At 43.9% G+C, this 17,140-nt stretch overlaps 1 protein-coding gene across 5 annotated transcripts in view; it reads left to right on the top strand.

Annotated features, from left to right (window-relative positions):
* The window catches only part of AP1G1 (adaptor related protein complex 1 subunit gamma 1), an 88,827-nt gene that overhangs the window by 24,736 nt on the left and 46,951 nt on the right, over nt 1–17,140 (top strand). For 4 of the 5 annotated variants that reach the window (XM_038754871.1, XM_038754872.1, XM_038754874.1 and 1 more), the window contains 2 exons: nt 4,181–4,384; nt 16,831–16,955. In XM_038754871.1, coding sequence (XP_038610799.1) covers nt 4,181–4,384; nt 16,831–16,955 — 329 coding nt within the window. Of the gene's footprint in view, nt 1–2,254; nt 2,331–4,180; nt 4,385–16,830; nt 16,956–17,140 lie in introns of those variants that run through there. The other variant, XM_038754875.1, reaches the window with a different exon arrangement.

Here is a 17,140-nt window from a genome sequence, read left to right on the forward strand (position 1 = left end):
GGCCAGGGTCATCTGGAAGTGGCTAGGGCAGATTTCCTCCCTGATATGGAGTGGGCAGGGAAAGAAAATCACAACTGCTCCAAGACGTCTTCCCCAGCTAAGCCCTCTTTTTCCCCTACTTGCTCTCCCTTCTGCATCACCTCCGCACTTGGATCTGTACCCCTTAAGCGTTTGATATTCACCCCACCCTCAGCCCCATACAGTGCTTATGTACAGATCCTTCTACCCTGCCATTTCCCCCATCTGTGGTTTGTCTGTCTCCTCTAGAATGTGAGCTCACTGTGGGCAGGGATCACGTCTATCAACTGCATTGTATTCTTCCAGGCACACGCTGAGTGTGCCGTAAATACCATTGGTTGATGGGCTGGTTGTCCATCTTGGGAAAATGTTGGGCCAGGGAAAGGGAGGAGGCATTGTAGAGCACCCTGTCCCAGATACTAATCGTCCTACCTGCGGTTTTGCTGCAGGAACCCGTGGGTTGGGTCAGGTAAAGGTCTTTAGTGTGAGTTACCAGTCCACCCAAGAGGTTGGGGTCCTAAAATTATAATGCAGAGGTGTCCCCAGTTTTATATGAGTTTTCTAGCCACTCTGTGGCCATTGAGAATGTATTAAAATTAAATTGTATGCTGCACTGTCCAAGGAGAAGCTTTTATGTTGCAGGAAGGCTTTTGTTTAAGGAAGTTCCCTCAGGAGAGTTTTTATATTCTCATTCTATTTTCATCCATTGAGAAGTGTCAGAAAATAGTCTTTTTGATAACTCTTCAGTGATTGATTCACGCAGACGATTCTATTCATCCAGTGTATTTGAGATTGAAAATATTTGAATATCTGTTTAAGAATTTAGTGGCAATTGTGAGGATTTTTCCTTCACTTTTTGTTTGGTGATACACTAAGCTGTCTTACAAATGAGGATCTTGTGTTCCTGGTGAACCCTGAAGTAAGGAATAGCTCCACTGTGAACTCGTCTTGGTTGATGCTCCGTGCGTATGTAGTTTCTCTAAAGACTAAAACTCCTTTTTTTTTTGGATAAATAAAATGAGCATCAAAAAACTAGCTTTTTAAAAAATGTATAAAATGTTATCTGAGAAATTAGTGTACAGCACCACATTATTCTGATCTGCTAGTAGAGATGGAAAGAGGGTTTTAGTACAGCCAATGACTGACATTTGATTCTAGTTTTCCGGGTCAGGCTTTAGGGATTCATGAATGAAGTATCCCTGTAATTAAAAACTTTTGATGTTCTATGGATCTCTAAAGCCAACTAATGGTTTTTACTCATTCCAAATTATACCTTTACTGGGGCACACATTCCACCTAAGGCTCACATCTTGTAATTTTTCCGTAAATCTTAAGTGAAATCCTTCCTGGGAAATATTCAAGAAGATCCTACTAGGTCTTGCAGTATTGGTTATTGTAGATTGGTGGTTGTCAAACTCTTTCATCTGGGGACCCTCTCCCAACGTTTTCTGTAGCTTTCCCCTCACCACCCTTTCACCTCCCTCAAAAGATGGGTAAAGACGTACTCATTAAGCTTAGTATCATCCCTTTTTCATTTGTATTTTTCGGTCACAGAAAGGATTTCCTTTCTGCTAAGAAGGATGGGTCATCCAGGGAATAAAGGTTAAAAAAAGGGGGGTGGGATGGAAGTAGACAGATGAATTGAAAAACAAATATGGTGTTTGAGAAAGAGGAGAGAGAAAGTTGTTGGAACAAACAACTACTGGTATATACCACTGGAGCTCTACAGCTAAAGTCCCCAATGCCCATTCAGAACTCTTGCTTAGTGAAATGCTGTTGTGAGTAACCTTCAAAATTTCGGAGCCCTGGATAATACTCAGCTCCTTGTGGGCATGGAATTCGCCTACGAACTCTGTTATATTGTATTCTCCCAAGTGCTTAGTACAGTGCTCTGTACACAGTGACATTTTTACTGTTGTGTTGATCACTCAGGAATCCCAGTATATTGGGATGATTTTCAATTTTGTGTACAATAGAAAACATTGGTCTGGCGGATGGGTCGTGGTGGGTAAGCAAAAATAACCTTGCATGCTTGAGCAAAGCTGCAAATGACCTCCCATTTCTGTGAGGTAGAAAAATTGAAGTGTATAGAGGATGTTCTGGATGGTGGCTCAGTAAAACTTTCCTCCTTAAAAATTATCACGTAGTAATATTGACAGGATACTGAGCAGTGGAGAGAGAGAGAGCAAGCAAGGTGCTTCTAAAAATTATTTCCCCTTTACTTTATTCTCAGTAGAGTTCTGCATTGGCTAAAAATCTGGAACCTGATCTGTTACGAATTGAGCCCCAGGAGGCCCAATCTCACTTCCCAGGTGGGTCCGCCCTCGGCCGTAAAATGCTTATTTTAAATGCTTATTTGCATGCATTTTTATATTGGCTGCTAAAATTTCTCTGAGGATTTCCACCTATGTGTGATGGTGCCTTAGCTTCTGCAGTGTCCTTGCTCAGTCCCAGGAGCCCTCAAAAATTTGGAAACATAAGCCACTGGCCTGAGCTCAGTCCTTCCTTCTATGACTTCACCCCAGAGGCTGGGCCAGTACTCCCTGCTCAGGCCTAAACCCATACAGAACTTGAAAAAATTGCCATTTCTTTTTTTGGCTTCCTTTTGTGCTCTACTTCTCAGGTAGTTGGCCTTTTTAGGTCACTGCTAACATGAAATGAAAAAGGGATTTTGGAGAGCGAGGCAGTGAGTCCCCATAAGCTGTAATGTTTAGTAATCTATCAACAGTATTCACTGTATGATTATTGCGTACAGAGGCCTTTGGAGAACAGAAGTCAACCACAAGTACCATGCTCACCGAGGAGCTCTGTTTGAGTAGACAGACAAAAAATAATTTATAAATAGAAAGAGGAAGTGCTCAAATAGTACACTATGTAAGGACCACAAGAAGTATTGGGTGCAGAAGTCCTGCGAAGACGGTAGGGAGGGTATGCTTTGAGACCATGGGCAAGCCACTTAACTTCTCGGTGCCGCTGTTACCTCATCTGTAAAATGAGGATTAAGAATGTGAGCCCATCTGGGACAACCTGATTACCTCATATCTACCCCAGCGCTTAGAACAGTGCTTGGCACATAGTAAGCACTACCATAATTATTTTATTTTTATTTTTTATGGCATTTATTAAGTGCTTACTATGTGCAAAGCAGTGTTCTAAGTGCTGGAGGGATACAAGGTGATCAGGTCGCCCCGTGGGGGGCTCACAGTCTTAATGCCCATTTTACAGATGAGGTGTCTGAGGCACAGAGAAGTGAAGTGACTTGCCCAAAGTCACACAGCTGGTAATTGGCGGAGCCAGGATTTGAACCCATGACCTCTGACTCCAAAGCCCATGCTCTTTCCACTGAGCCACGCTGCTGCTTATTATTAATTATTATGACCTGGGGAGAAGAAAAATTAATGTGGGGGGAAAGCCTCCTGAAGGAAGTGGGCTTTCAGAAAGGTTTTGAAGATTAAGGACAGTTCTAATCTGGCAATTTTGAAAGGGGAGGGGGGCTTCAGACAGGAGGAGATGTGTAAGGAGTCTTAGGAGAGTTGAAATTGAGGTACCCAGGTTAGTTGGAAGGAATGGAGAGTGCACGCTGGGCTGTAGTAGGAAAAGAGCCTTCGAGCCAATGATCAGGAGTTGCTGTTTGACGTGAAGATGAACGGGGAACCAGTGGAGGACTTTTGAGGGGTGAGGAGACGTGTGTAGAATGATATTTTTAGATGGAAAATCCAATCAGCCCGGTGAAGTATGGACTGGAAAGGGGAGGGAGCCGAAGGTAGGGAGACTTGTGAGGAAGCTGATCTTGTAGTCGAGCCCCACGGGATATGACTAGCACCTAGACCAGGTGGGAGCTGTTTTTGCTTTAGAGGATATGGGAAATGTCGTATTCTTCCGTGTATATGGTACAGTACAAGGTGGTCGATAAATACAATCGAATGAATGAAAATACTTAATAAAATGCTTCACTGTAGAAGGCTCATAAGATTGGACCCTTAATGCGGTTCATGATCTTTTTATAAAACCCTTCTAAAAATGATGCCTTAATCTGTCTCGTAAGTTTATATTACAAGTACTTTATATGAAAGTAGGAGTAAGTAACTTTTTAAGGCAGAAGATCGTGTGGAAACTTTTCCTGAAGATTTTTGCATAATTTTTTTTTTTTTTAAATCCTCAGAGGATGCCAGCCCCCATTAGACTACGGGAGCTGATCCGGACCATCCGGACAGCCCGAACCCAGGCAGAAGAACGAGAAATGATCCAAAAAGAATGTGCTGCTATCCGGTCTTCCTTCAGAGAAGAAGATAACACCTACCGCTGTCGGAACGTTGCAAAATTACTCTACATGCACATGCTGGGCTACCCTGCACACTTCGGACAGGTAGGTCTGGAATGAACTGTGCGCTTATGAGCAACGGAGCCATAGGTGCCCACTTCACGGGAACAGCGGCCCCCCATACCTGTTCATTACTGGACTCTCAGACTTGCTCATCCCATGTCTCTGACAAGACTTGAAAGTTTCTCATCGGGGTTGAAAAGACCCCAAATGGTGGCTTTCTCGTCTGGGAGCTCTTGAAGTCCATACCCTTCTTGTACCCTTCTCCCCTTTCCCCTCCCCAAATCTCTGCCCTCTTTTCCCCTCCCTGCTCAAAATGAGAAGTTAGCACTTAGGGATGTGACGTTTAATCTGTGCACTCTTCCTGTTGTCGAAGTTTCTTCTGCCTAGGTGTTTTGTATTTACAAGTGACAGCTGGCTTATTGTAACATGTTGGCGCTCAAGTTTTTCCCACAAAGATTCCTGCTTGATAAGGGAGATCGAAACTGGAGGGATCTTATAGAGAAGCAGCATGGCTCAGTGGAAAGAGCATGGGCTTTGGAGTCCGAGGTCATGGGTTTGAATCCTGGCTCCGCCACATTTCTGCTGTGTGACATCGTGCAAGTCACTTAACTTCTCTGAGCCTCAGTTACCTCATCTGTAAAATGGGGATTAAGACTGTGAGCCCCATGTGGGACAACTTGATCACCTTGTATCCCCTCCCCCGCGCTTAGAACAGTGCTTTGCACATAGTAAGCACTTAACAAATGCCATTATTATTATTATTATTATTCACATCGTAGACCCGGACCAGCTAGTAAATCAGAAGTTCATAAATTCGTGTACTTGCCACAAACTTAATGTCACTGGACAAGCATCACTTTGCCTCAGCTTCTTTTATTCAGCTGCAAAAAGAGAATGTTCTAAGTAATCGGGTTGGTCGGCTTTATAGGCATGCTGTGAGATGAGATATAATTGAGTGGCTAGGTACTAAGGTTTTATTAGCTGTCGGAAGAAAAATTACTTTGATTTTTACCTTGGATGTCAGATTGTTATCAGGAGGAGTCAGAAGGATGTGGGATGGCAGAGACAATTTCCCTTCTCTTGCAAGACTCTCAGGGCGAAAAGACCAGCCCTCTGCAGGAGGACAGGGTAGGAAGAAGGAACATTTTGAAAGTTTAGAGGATTGGGAAATTTATGGCAGTTTCTTTCCAAGAACCGTTTACCATGAGTGGTGAGAGCAGAGAAAGTTACTTCTCTAGCTTCCGTATTTTACTGCTGAGTTTTTTTTTATGATTATTTTTGTTATTATAGTTGTTAAGCACTTTCTATGTGTCAAGCACTGTTCTAAGTGCTGGGGTAGGTACAGATTAATGAGGTCACACACGGTCCCTGTCCCACATGGGGCTTCCAGTCTAAAAGGGAGAGCAAGCGTTGAATCCCCATTTTACAGATGAGGAAACTGAGCTGCAGAGAAGTGAAGTGACTTGTTACATCGTGAGCCCTACAAGTGAGAGGGACCATGTTTAATTCCCACCTGTATATTTTCTCCCAGTGCTCACTACAGTGCTTTGCACACAGTAAGGGCTTAGTACTCTTCTCACCCAAGGTTACACAGCAGGCAACTAAATGGAGGCGGGATTAAAACCCAAGTTTTGATTGTGGAGGTTCTTCCCTCTAGACTGTAAATTCCTCACGGGCAGGGAACATGTCTACCAACTTTTGTATGTTACTCTCCCAAGCTCTTAGTACAGTGCTGTGCACACAGTAAATGCTCAGTGAATTCCATTGATTGGAATTGTTGATTGTTAATCCCGGCTCTGCCACATACCTGCTGTGTGACCTTGGGCAAGTCACTTAACTTCTCTGAGCCTCAGTTCCCTCATCTGTAAAATGGGGATTAAGACTGTGAGCCCCACGTGGGACAACCTGATCACCTTGTATCCCCCCCAGCGCTTAGAACAGTGCTTTGCACATAGTAAGCACTTAACAAATGCCATTATTACGTTACATTACATTAGACTGTACCCTTTTTTTATGGCTCCTTCCTCCCCCTTGCCGTCCAGGGACTGTCTGAATTTAAGCTTATGTATTATCCCGGTGATTAATACAGTGCTTTGCACATTGTAAGTGCTCAGTTGTTTGCAGCAGTTACAGCTCATGTGTGAGGGGTAGGAAGAGGATGCCTGAGGAGGTTGAAATTTAGGAATGAGCATATTGCAGGCCGTTTTGGGGCCAGTTTACCGGTGGTTCAGCTGAACAGTTGTCGGAGAGCCAGCTTTCCACTGCATTAGACTGTGAGCCCACTGTTGGGTAGGGACTGTCTTTATGTGTTGCCAATTTGTACTTCCCAAGCACTTAGTACAGTGCTCTGCACATAGTAAGCGCTCAATAAATACGATTGATGATGATGATGATTGGGCATGATTGGCTTACAGTTAGGAGTACAGATTTCAATGTGGAGTCCGTCTTAGCGGCTTTCCACTGAGCCCGTCTCCTGAATTTAGGCCTGAATCTTTCATTTCGTCCCTTGAAGTGAAGCAATGAAAATAAATCAGTTTTGATTTCTCCCATTCACAGCATTCAGAGAGAACTTCTGTTAGATTCCTTTTTTAGATTCTGATCCAGAATGAAACGGAGGCTTGATGAAAATGCACCAGTGCATCTGTGTCACATTGGCTGGTGGCGGAATAGAGATCAGCTTCTAAGTTGGGCAACATCACAAAGTCCTCCCCAGTTCTGTGGCAGTTCAGAGGTACCCCGGGATTACCAATTCGGGAAGCAACGTGACTTAGTGAAAAGAGCACGGACTCGTGAGTTAGAGGACCGGGGTTCTCGCCTTGGCTCCTGCTACCTAGCTGCTGTGTGAACTTGGGCAAGTCACTTCACTTCTCTGTGTCTCAATTTCCTTATCTGTAAAGTAATAATAATAATAATAATGGTATTTGTTAAGCGCTTACTATGTCCTAAGCACTGTTCTAAGCACTGGGGTAGATACAGAGTAATCAGGTTGTCCCATGTGGGACTAACATTTTTAATCCCCATTTTACTAACTGAGGCACAGTGAAGTGACTTGCCCAAGGCCACACAACAGAGAATGGGGATTCAATACCTGATCTCCCTCCTACTTAGACTGAACCCAATGAGGGACGGATACTGTGCCCAACCTCATTATCTTATACCTACCCCGGAGCTAAGTACAGTGCTTGGCACATAGTAAGTGCCTAACAGATACCACCACCATTATTAGTCTTATTATTATTTTGGCCTCGGGGGCTGAATTAGCTGGAGGAACGTTGCTGCAGATTTCCCCTTAGGAAGTCTGGGGAGTGGGGTCCTTACAATAGAGACCCCTCCTGCAGGGTGGGGTAGTTCTGGGCCACTCCCTCGCTTGAGCTCCCTGTTCATTCATTCATTCCTTCATTCAGTCGTATTTATTGAGCGCTTACCGTGTGCAGAGCACTGTACTAAGCACTTGGGAAGTACAAGTTGGCAACATATAGAGACGATCCCTACCCAACAACGGGCTCACCGTCTAGAAGGGGGAGACAGACAACAAAACAAAACATGTGGACAGGTGTCAAGTCATCAGAATAAATAGAAGTAAAGCTAGACATTAACAAAATAAATAGAATAGTAAATTTGTACAAGTAAAATAGAGTAGTAAATCTGTTTGGAGAGTGGAAAATAGACACAGGTGGAATTGAGGTTTGGGTACGTGGGGTCACCCCACCCCTGTGGAAAATCTCTTTTCCATGACTCCTGGGATTCCAGGGTGGTACCCGGTTGAGTTGTAATTGTCCAGAGTGCCTCCCTGAGCTCACGCATGTTCCTGTTTCCATCCTGTGGCACCGCTAATTCTCCACTATATTTACTGGGGAAAAGGGGCTATTGTTGAAATGAGGCAACTCCCAACAGTGGGCAAAACTCAAACCAGTAAAATCTCTTCTGCAATGTTTACTGAAAATGATGACCTTGAGAAATGAGCTTATCCACTGTTTCCAACAATGGAATATGTTCATTTATTCAGTCGTATTTATCGAGCATTCACTGCGTGCAGAGCACTGTACTAAGTGCTTGGGAGAGTCAAATCCCAGCTCCGCCAACTGTCAGCTGTGTGACTTTGGGCAAGTCACTTGATCGATTGATGATTAAGTCACTTAACTTCTCTGTGTCTGTTACCTCATCTGTAAAATGGGGATTAAGACGGTGATACAACCAGATCACCTTGTAACCTCCCCAGCGCTTAGAACAGTGCCTTGCACATAGTAAGCGCTTAACAGATACCATCATTATTATTACAACAGTAAACAAACAGTCCCTGACCACAATGAGCTTTCAGTCTTGAGGGGGAGGCAGACATTAATAGAAATAAATTGATTTACAGACCTGTACATAAGTGCTGTAGGGCTGGGAGGGAGAAGAGCAAAGGGAACAAGTCAGGGTGACACAGAAAGAGGTGGGAGATGAGGAAAGGTGGGACTTAGTCTGGGAAGGCCTCTTGGAGGAGATGTGCCTTTAATAAGGCTTTGAAGGGGGTGAGAGTAATTATCTGTCATTTGCAGAGGGAGGGCTTTTCAGGCCAGAGGAAGGACATGGGCGAGGGGTCGGCAGCAAGGTAGATGAGATTGAAGCAGAGTGAGGAGGTTAGCACTGTAGGAGCGAATTATGCGGGCTGGGTTGTAGAACGAGAGAAGGATGGTGAGGAAGGAAGGGGCAAGGTGGTAGAGTGCTTTAAAGCCAATGGTGAGGAGTTTTTGTTTGATGTAGAGGTGGTTGGACAACCATTGGAGTTTTTTGAGAGGCCGGTGATAACGTCCTAAACATTTTTGTAGGAAAAGTGATACTGGCAGCAGAGTGAAGTCTGGACTGGAGTGGGGAGAGACTGGAATCTGGGAGGTCAGCAAGGAGGCTGGTGCAGTAATCCAGGCAGGATAGAGTGAGTGATTGTATTAACGCTGTAGAAGTTTGGATAGAGAGGAAAGAGTTGATTTCAGCAAGGTCGTGAAGGTGGGATCGACAGGATTTAATGATGGGTTGAATGACAGGAAGGAATCAAGGATAACGCCACGGTTAGGGGCTTGTGATACAGGAAGGATGGTGGTGCTGTCTTGGTGCCGTCTATAGTGATGGGAAAGTCGGGGAGGACGGGGTTTGGGTGGGAGGATGAGGAGCTCTGTTTTGCACATGTTAAGTTTGAAGTGATGAGATGACATCCAAGTAGAGATGTCTTGAAGGCAGGAGGAGATGCGAGACTGGAGAGAGGGAGAGAGAACAGGACTGGAGATATAGATTTGGGTATTCCATTATTATAGAGCACTTTCTGCATCTATCGATAAATATATATATATTAGTGGTTCTTTGTTTTCAAAGATGCTGCTGCTGATGGTGAGGACCTACCCCAAAAATATAACTCCTAGGCTCCTTAGTTCTTGAAGGTTAGTTCTCTAAGTAGTGAGAATTAAGCTACTCTTCCTGAGAAGGAATATGTCATTAGATGGGTGGAAAAGTTGTCATTTTTAGTCATGAACATGTACTTCATTTTTTGTCTTAGATATACTTTATATGTCTCAGATGCCAGTGAAGCAAATGATTGTGCAGTTCCAGTGTGAATTCCTTAAGTGAGGAATTAGTGCCAGGGCCATGCTGTTTAGGCTAATTACCCTTTTAATAATATCTGCCCATGGTATAGTATTTGCCTGAGAGGCAAGAGATAGGATATCTGGTGATCTCAAGTCTTGGCCTGCAGTCCCAAATGGCCATAGAAAAATAATTTCATTCATTCATTGTCTATTGAGCGCTTACTGTGTGCAGAGCACTGTACTAAGCACTTACAATTTGGCAACAGACACAGACAATCCCTATCCAACAATGGGTTCACAGTCTAGAAGAGGGAGAAGACAACAAAATAGGTAAGAGGCATCATTAGCCTTGGACCGTTTGGATTGAGGCAGGCTGGCCTCATTCCTTGGGTTGTTTCCGAGCCCGGGTAGACCTTGACCTCAGCATAGGTCATCATTGTCAATCATTTGTATTTATTGAGCGCTTACTGTGTGCAGAACACTGTACCTAGCACTTGGGAGAATGCACTAGAACAGGTGGTTATTATGCTACAGTCTTATATGTGGAAGTCTTCACGCGTGTACTTGCTAAGTATTTGAACACAGAGGGTTGTGAGATAGACTTTTCTATACCCTTTGTCTCACTCCTTCCTATTGACTCCCTTCTTGAAATCAGGCCAGACCCAGTTTGGCCTAGCGAAAAGATGAGTGAGTGTCCCCTTGTATACAGAGACTATATTGAAAAGGAGTTGGACAGTGTCATTAAGGCATTGACTGTGTCAAGGCTGGATTAGGCCAGAATTTTGACCTTTAGAGGTCTGTAAGATAGGCCACTTCATGGAGCTGTCTTAATCACACTCAGTAGTACTTACTGAGCACTTACTCTGTGCAGAGCGCTGTATTAAGCACTTGGGAGAGTGCGGTAGAGTTAATAAATATGATCTCTGCCTTCAAGGATCTTACAGTCTGAGACAGACATTAAAGCAAATTATAGATGGGGAAAGCACTAGAGATTAATGAGAGATACATAACCTGATTGAGGAGTTGAGAATCCAAGTACCTAGGTGATTTGGAAATCCTGAAGTGGCAGTAGAGGTGAGGCAATGAGAGATTTATCAGGGAAGGCCTCAACTTCGGAAGGGTCATGAAGATAAGATGGGTGTGCTGGATTTGAAGGGGGAGGGAGTTCTAGTCACAAGGCAGGGAGTGAGGAGGTGAGGTCAGTGGGAAGAGAGTTGAGAAGTAGGCCCAGTGACTAGGTTGACTTGAGTGACACAAAGGAGGGGAGAGTGCTGAGTCAGTTCCCGAAAACCAATGTTCGGGAATTTCTGCCTGAAACAGAGAGGAATAGGTATCCGGTGGAGGTGTCTGAGGAGTAAGGAGATGAGCGTAGAATGATGTTTGAGATAAATGATCCAGACGGCAGAGTGAAGTATGAGGCGGAGAGGGGAAAGCCTGGAGTCGGTGAGGCCTAGGAGGAAGCTGATGGAAGTAGTCAAGTGGGTGCTTGGACCAGAGTGGCAGCAGTTTAAGTGGGTGGCAGAGATGTTGTGATGGAAGAATCCACAGGATTTGGTGACAGGCCGAACATTGGGGTTGGAAGAGGAGTCAAGAATAATGCCAAGGTTGGCTTGAGAGGTGGGGAGGGTGGTGGTAGTGTCACCAGTGTTGGCAAAGTTAGGGAGAGGAGAGGATTTGGAGGGAAGATGAGGAGCTCAGTTTTGGATATGATGAGCTGGAGTTGCCGGTGGGACGACCCTGTAGATATATTTCGGAGCTGAGGGAGGTGAGAGGGCAGGTCTAGTGAGGTAGATTTGGCATTCCTCCACATAGAGGTTGTAGTTGAAAATGAATACCAGCCATTGGTATTTACTGAGTGCTTACTATCTGCAAATCACTGTCCTAAGCGCTTGGGAGAGTACAGTACAACAGAATTGGCAAACATATTCCCTGCCCACAATGGGCTTACAGAGGGGGAGACAGCCATTAAAGTAAATAATTTATAATATGTACTATAAAGACTTGAATATGTGCTGTAGGGTTGAGGGGGTTGAGGTAGGGACAAATATCCAAAGCCTGAAGGTCACAGATCGAAGCGCAAGGGTGTTGGTGGGAAAGGGATCTAAAACTGAGCCATGAGAGACCTCCACAGTTAGGGCGAGGGAAGCAGAGGAAGAGTCATCGAAAGAGGTGAAGAAGAAGCGGCTGGATGGGTAGGAGGAGAATCAGGAGAGGGCTGTGCCGGAGAAACTAAGGTTAAGTAGCGGTCTGCAGTATCGAAGGCAACCAAGAGGTTGAGGAGGATTAAGATGAAGTTAGAGTCCATTAGATTTAGTGAGGAGGTGGTCATCGGTGACCTGGGGAAGAGTAGTTTCAGTGGTGTGGAGGGGGCAGAAGCCAGATTGTAGAGAGTCAGAGAGGGAGTTGGAAGAGACGTGGAGGCAGTGGGTGTCCATCAGAAGTACTTAGCACCTACTGGGCGCAGCAACTCTGTACAAGCACTTGGGAGACTGCATTAGAATTAGTAATAATAATAATAATAATTGTGGTGCTTAAGTGCTTACTAAGTGCCCCACACTGTTCTGAGCACTGGGGTAGATACGTGTAAGCAGGTTGTCCCACGTGGGACTGACAGTTTTAATCCCCATTTTACAGATGAGGTAACTGGGGGCACAGAGAAGTTTACACAATCCCCACCCTCAACGAGTTTAGTGTTTTACACTTACAAAGCCAGTTCTTCTGCGTTTTTAGTTTAATTTCTTGGTTTCCTCTTTTGACTATGAAGAACGATAATTCTAAAAGATTTATTTGGGGGAGCATTTTAGCCTTTGTTTACTTCGTGCAGCCAGCCCATCCTCAGTATGGTCAATCTGTGAGAATAAAATAAGGTAATATTTAAGATTGTCTAAAATATTTTTTAAATATGAATGGGCAAATAGGTGAATATTTTCACAATTCAAGGACTTTGGATGGGCATTAGGGAGCTTGCTAAACAAGTATTTCTGGTAAATAATCTCTGCTGTGTCCTGCAGGGCATTTTAAGATTTGATGGTCAGTCTGGTTGCTACCTCCCTCTGGAGGTTATTGATAAGGTACTTGGAGTAGAATATTTTGGGTATTAAGAGAGCTATTAGAGAAGCAGCGTGGCTCAGTGGAAAGAACTCGGGTTTGGGAGTCAGGGGTCATGGGTTCAAATCCCGGCTCCGCCAGTTGTCAGCTGTGTGACTTTGGGAAAGTCACTTAACTTCTTTGGGCCTCATTTGTAAAATGGGAATTAAGACTGTGAGCCCCACGCGGGACAACCTGATCACCTTGTATCCTGCCCAGTTCTTAGAACAGTGCTTTGCACATAGTAAGCGCTTAACAAATGCCATCGTTTTGTTATTATTATTATTATGAGTTTAATTTGCCAGAAGAAAGTATTCCCTGGCAATTTGTGAAATGTAAACACATTTTAAAAGTGTTTCTCTAGACCTTAAGCCCCTCGTGGGCAGGAAATGCCTACGAACTCTGTTACATTCATTCATTCGTTCGTTCAGTCGTATTTATTGAGTGCTTACTGTGTGCAGAGCACTGTACTAAGCGCTTGGGAAGTACAAGTCGGCAACGTATAGAGATGGTCCCTACCCAATTATATTCTCCCAAATGCTTAAATTAAAAATAACTGATTCTGATCCAGTCTTTGTAGACATTGTGCCAATGAATTACTGCTGCACAATTTACTGTTTTAAATTAAATCTTGTTTGACAGACATTTGTGGAAAATTTTCTTTCTCCTGCTTCCAATTATCAGTTAGAAGTCCTTTCTCCACCAGAACCAATTCATGCATCTAGTTGATTGTGACTTTTAAGCCAAGTAGCAAGATAAGATAACTCAATTAAAACACCAAGGACCGTTAAGTTATGAGGTTTTGTGTGTACCACTAGTGGTAAAATGAAATGGGGAACCCCTCTAAATTACATTTTGACTGTTCCAGAGTATTAAATGTTCCTATTTATTAATCATTGTATTTCTAGTCTTTAATGATGATGATGGTATTAAGTGCTTACTATGTGCCAAGCACTGTTCTGGGGTAGATACAAGGTAATCAGGTTGTCCCACATGGGGCTTACAGTCTTAATCCCCATTTTACAGATGAGGTAACTGAGTCACAGAGAAGTGAAGAGACTAGCCCAAACTCACAGAGCTGACAAGTGATGGAGCTGGGATTAGCACCCACAACCTCTTATTCCCAAGCCTGGGCTCTTTCCACTAAGCTACGCAGCTTCTCAGTTCTGCTTTACAGTTCTGTATTTGAATTGCAATTTGAGCTTTGATTTTGCGAGTACATTTTTGCTAATTTGTCTGCAGTTTTTAATAAGATGGTCTGTAAAATTCACGCATTTGCATGAAATCATGGGCTTGCTAATCAAATGTCTTATTCAAGGTTTTGCAGGTCAAGCTTGTTTTAGTTTCCCAGTGTTGACAACTTAAGGCCCAAAACTTCTATTTTAATAATATGATGGATGATAGTGATATGTTTTGTCGTAGAAGTTCACATGTCAGTAAAATTCAGCATATTTGCAATAATGGTACTACTATAACCCAACTTTATAGTGTATTCCTGTTTGTAATGTTAGTTCATTAAATAAAATTTTGCATCTGAAAACAATTTGTCCAGTGCCTAGGTTTACGTCTTTATGGTAAGTTAAGCACTTTGGGAGGAAAATTAATTCTTTCACACCCTAGGGGATCATTTAAGTGCATTGCAGTAATCTATGAACCAGTCTCTAGAGGATTCTGAAAGAGTTAATGTATCTCTCTAAGTGCCCTCGTTTTTCATTCATTCAGTCGTATTTATTGAGCACTTAGTGTGGGCAGAGTACTGTGCTGAGCGCTTGGAAGAGTAAAGTACAGCAGTAAACACACACATTGGTTGTCCGCAATGAGTTTACAGCCTAGAGTGGGGAAGACAGATATTAATATAAATAACTAAATTATAGATACGTACACAAGTTCCATGGGAGAAGGGAGGGAAGAACAAAGGGAGCAAGTCAGGGTGACACAGAAGGGAGTGGGAGAAGAGGAAAAGGGGGGGATTTAGTCAGGGAAGGCCTCTTAGGGGAGATGTGCCTTCAATAAGGCTTTCAAGGAGGGGAGAGTAATAGTTGGAGAATTTTTATTCACTCAGTGATATCTGTTGAGTGCTAACTGTTCAGAGTTTGGGAGAGGAAAATACAACAGAATTGGTAGACACCATCTCTGCCCTCAACTAGCTTACAATCTAGTGGGGGAGAAAGATATTAAATTACAGACAGGGAAAGCGGCCCAGTATAAGGGTATGTACTATGTAAGGGCAGGGAGTGTGTCCACCAACTCCGTTCTGTTGCGCTCTCCCAAACGCTTAGGGCAGCGCAGCTTCTCTCAGTTCGGAGAAGCAGCACGGTATAATGGATAGAGCACGGGCCTAAGAGTCATGGGTTCAAATTCTGGCTCTGCCATTTTTCCGTTGTCATCTTGGGCAAGTCACTTCACTCTCTGCCTCAGCTGCCTCATCTGTAAAATGGGGATTGAGACTGGGAGCTCCATGTGGGGTAGGGATTGTTTCCAACCTGATTTGATGTGAACAAGAAGAGAACAAGAAAAAGAGAAGCAGCGTGGCTCAGTGGAAAGAGCCTGGGCTTTGGAGTCAGAGGTCATGGGTTCGAATCCTGGCTCCGCCAATCGTCAGCTGTGTGACTTTGGACAAGTCACTTAACTTCTCTGGACCTCAGTTCCCTCAACTGTAAAATGGGGATAAAGACAGTGAGCCCCCCGGGGGACAACCTGATCACCTTGTAACCTCTCCAGCGCTTAGAACAGTGCTTTGCACATACTAAGCGCTTAATAAATGCTATCATTATTGCTGTCAAAACAAGGGGGCAATGACAAGCGCAGCATGGGTCGGGTTGAAGAGAGAGAGGAGCAAGGTGACATAGGAGGGGGAGAGTTTATTGAGTGCCAGTTGGAGTGATTGAAGCCAGTGATAAGGAGTTTCTGTTTGATGTGGAGTTAGAGCAACCTTGGAAAGGCTTTGAGGAGTGTGGCAAGAGAAATGTTCCAGACAATAAAATGGACTGGAGTGGAGAGAGGGCGTCGGCCGATGCAGTAGTCAAGGCAGGATGTGATAAATGTGATCAGCGAGGTAGCAGTTTGGATGGAAAAGAAGGGGTGGATTCTGGAGATGCCACAAAGGTAGAACCCACCAAGGTCAGGTGACAGTGAATATTTGGAGTAGAGGAATGACATTCATTCATTCAGTTGTATTTATTGAGTGCTTACTGTGTGCAGAGCACTGTACTAAGCGCTTGGGAAGTACAAGTTGGCAACATATATAGACGGTCCCTACCAAAAAGCGGGCTCACAGTCTAGAAGTGTGATATGATATGAGTCAGATGATGCCAAGGTCGGCCTGTGAGGCAGGGAGGATGGTGGTTTATACAGTGATGGGGAACGTCTGGGGAGGAGAGAGTTTGGGACAGGACATTTTAGTCAGGAGGGTGAGGGAGAGAAAACAGGTAAGGAGGTTGTGGATGGAGAATGGAAATGGAGAGTCGGTGAGGGTTTTAGATTGTACAGTGACTAGCGATGAAAGGTTTATGAAAGTTGGTGAATGGATGAGATGGAGTGCAGCAGGAGGTCTGTGAAGAGCTGAGGAGTGAGAAGAAGAGGCTGGCTGGAGGTTGCTGGGAACCTCCATGTGAATAATGAACTCCTGGAGAATTAAATGTGTTAGACTTACTGGTAACAACAGTAACATTTCTATTTGGTAATGACAGAAACATCTTTTCCCATGATGCTGATTTGTAGGGTGGAAAAACCCCTTTTTAATTGATACTGATTGTCTCCACTTTTAGTTCACTCTCATGGACATTTATTGTTTTGAGTTATTGCTGTGATATTAATTTTTTTTTTGTCATGGTTCCCTTGCAGTTGGAGTGTCTCAAGCTTATTGCTTCTCAAAAATTCACAGATAAACGCATTGGATATCTAGGAGCTATGCTACTGTTGGATGAAAGACAGGATGTCCATCTTCTTATGACTAACTGCATCAAGAAGTAAGTCTGGTCCTTCCCTTCCCTATTTCCACAAGTATGCAGTTATTTTAGAGTCATAATTAAATCAGCCACAACAGCATCTCTCTAAATGTCCGTGGGTCTTTTGGCATCATTTGAAACAAAAGTTCCACTTTGATAGATTACTGATTATATCTGCAGTGCCCAGAGTGAACTTGAATGATTGC

The sequence above is a fragment of the Tachyglossus aculeatus genome, chromosome 11 (assembly GCF_015852505.1).
Source record: "Tachyglossus aculeatus isolate mTacAcu1 chromosome 11, mTacAcu1.pri, whole genome shotgun sequence".
Taxonomy (NCBI): Eukaryota; Metazoa; Chordata; class Mammalia; order Monotremata; family Tachyglossidae; genus Tachyglossus; species Tachyglossus aculeatus.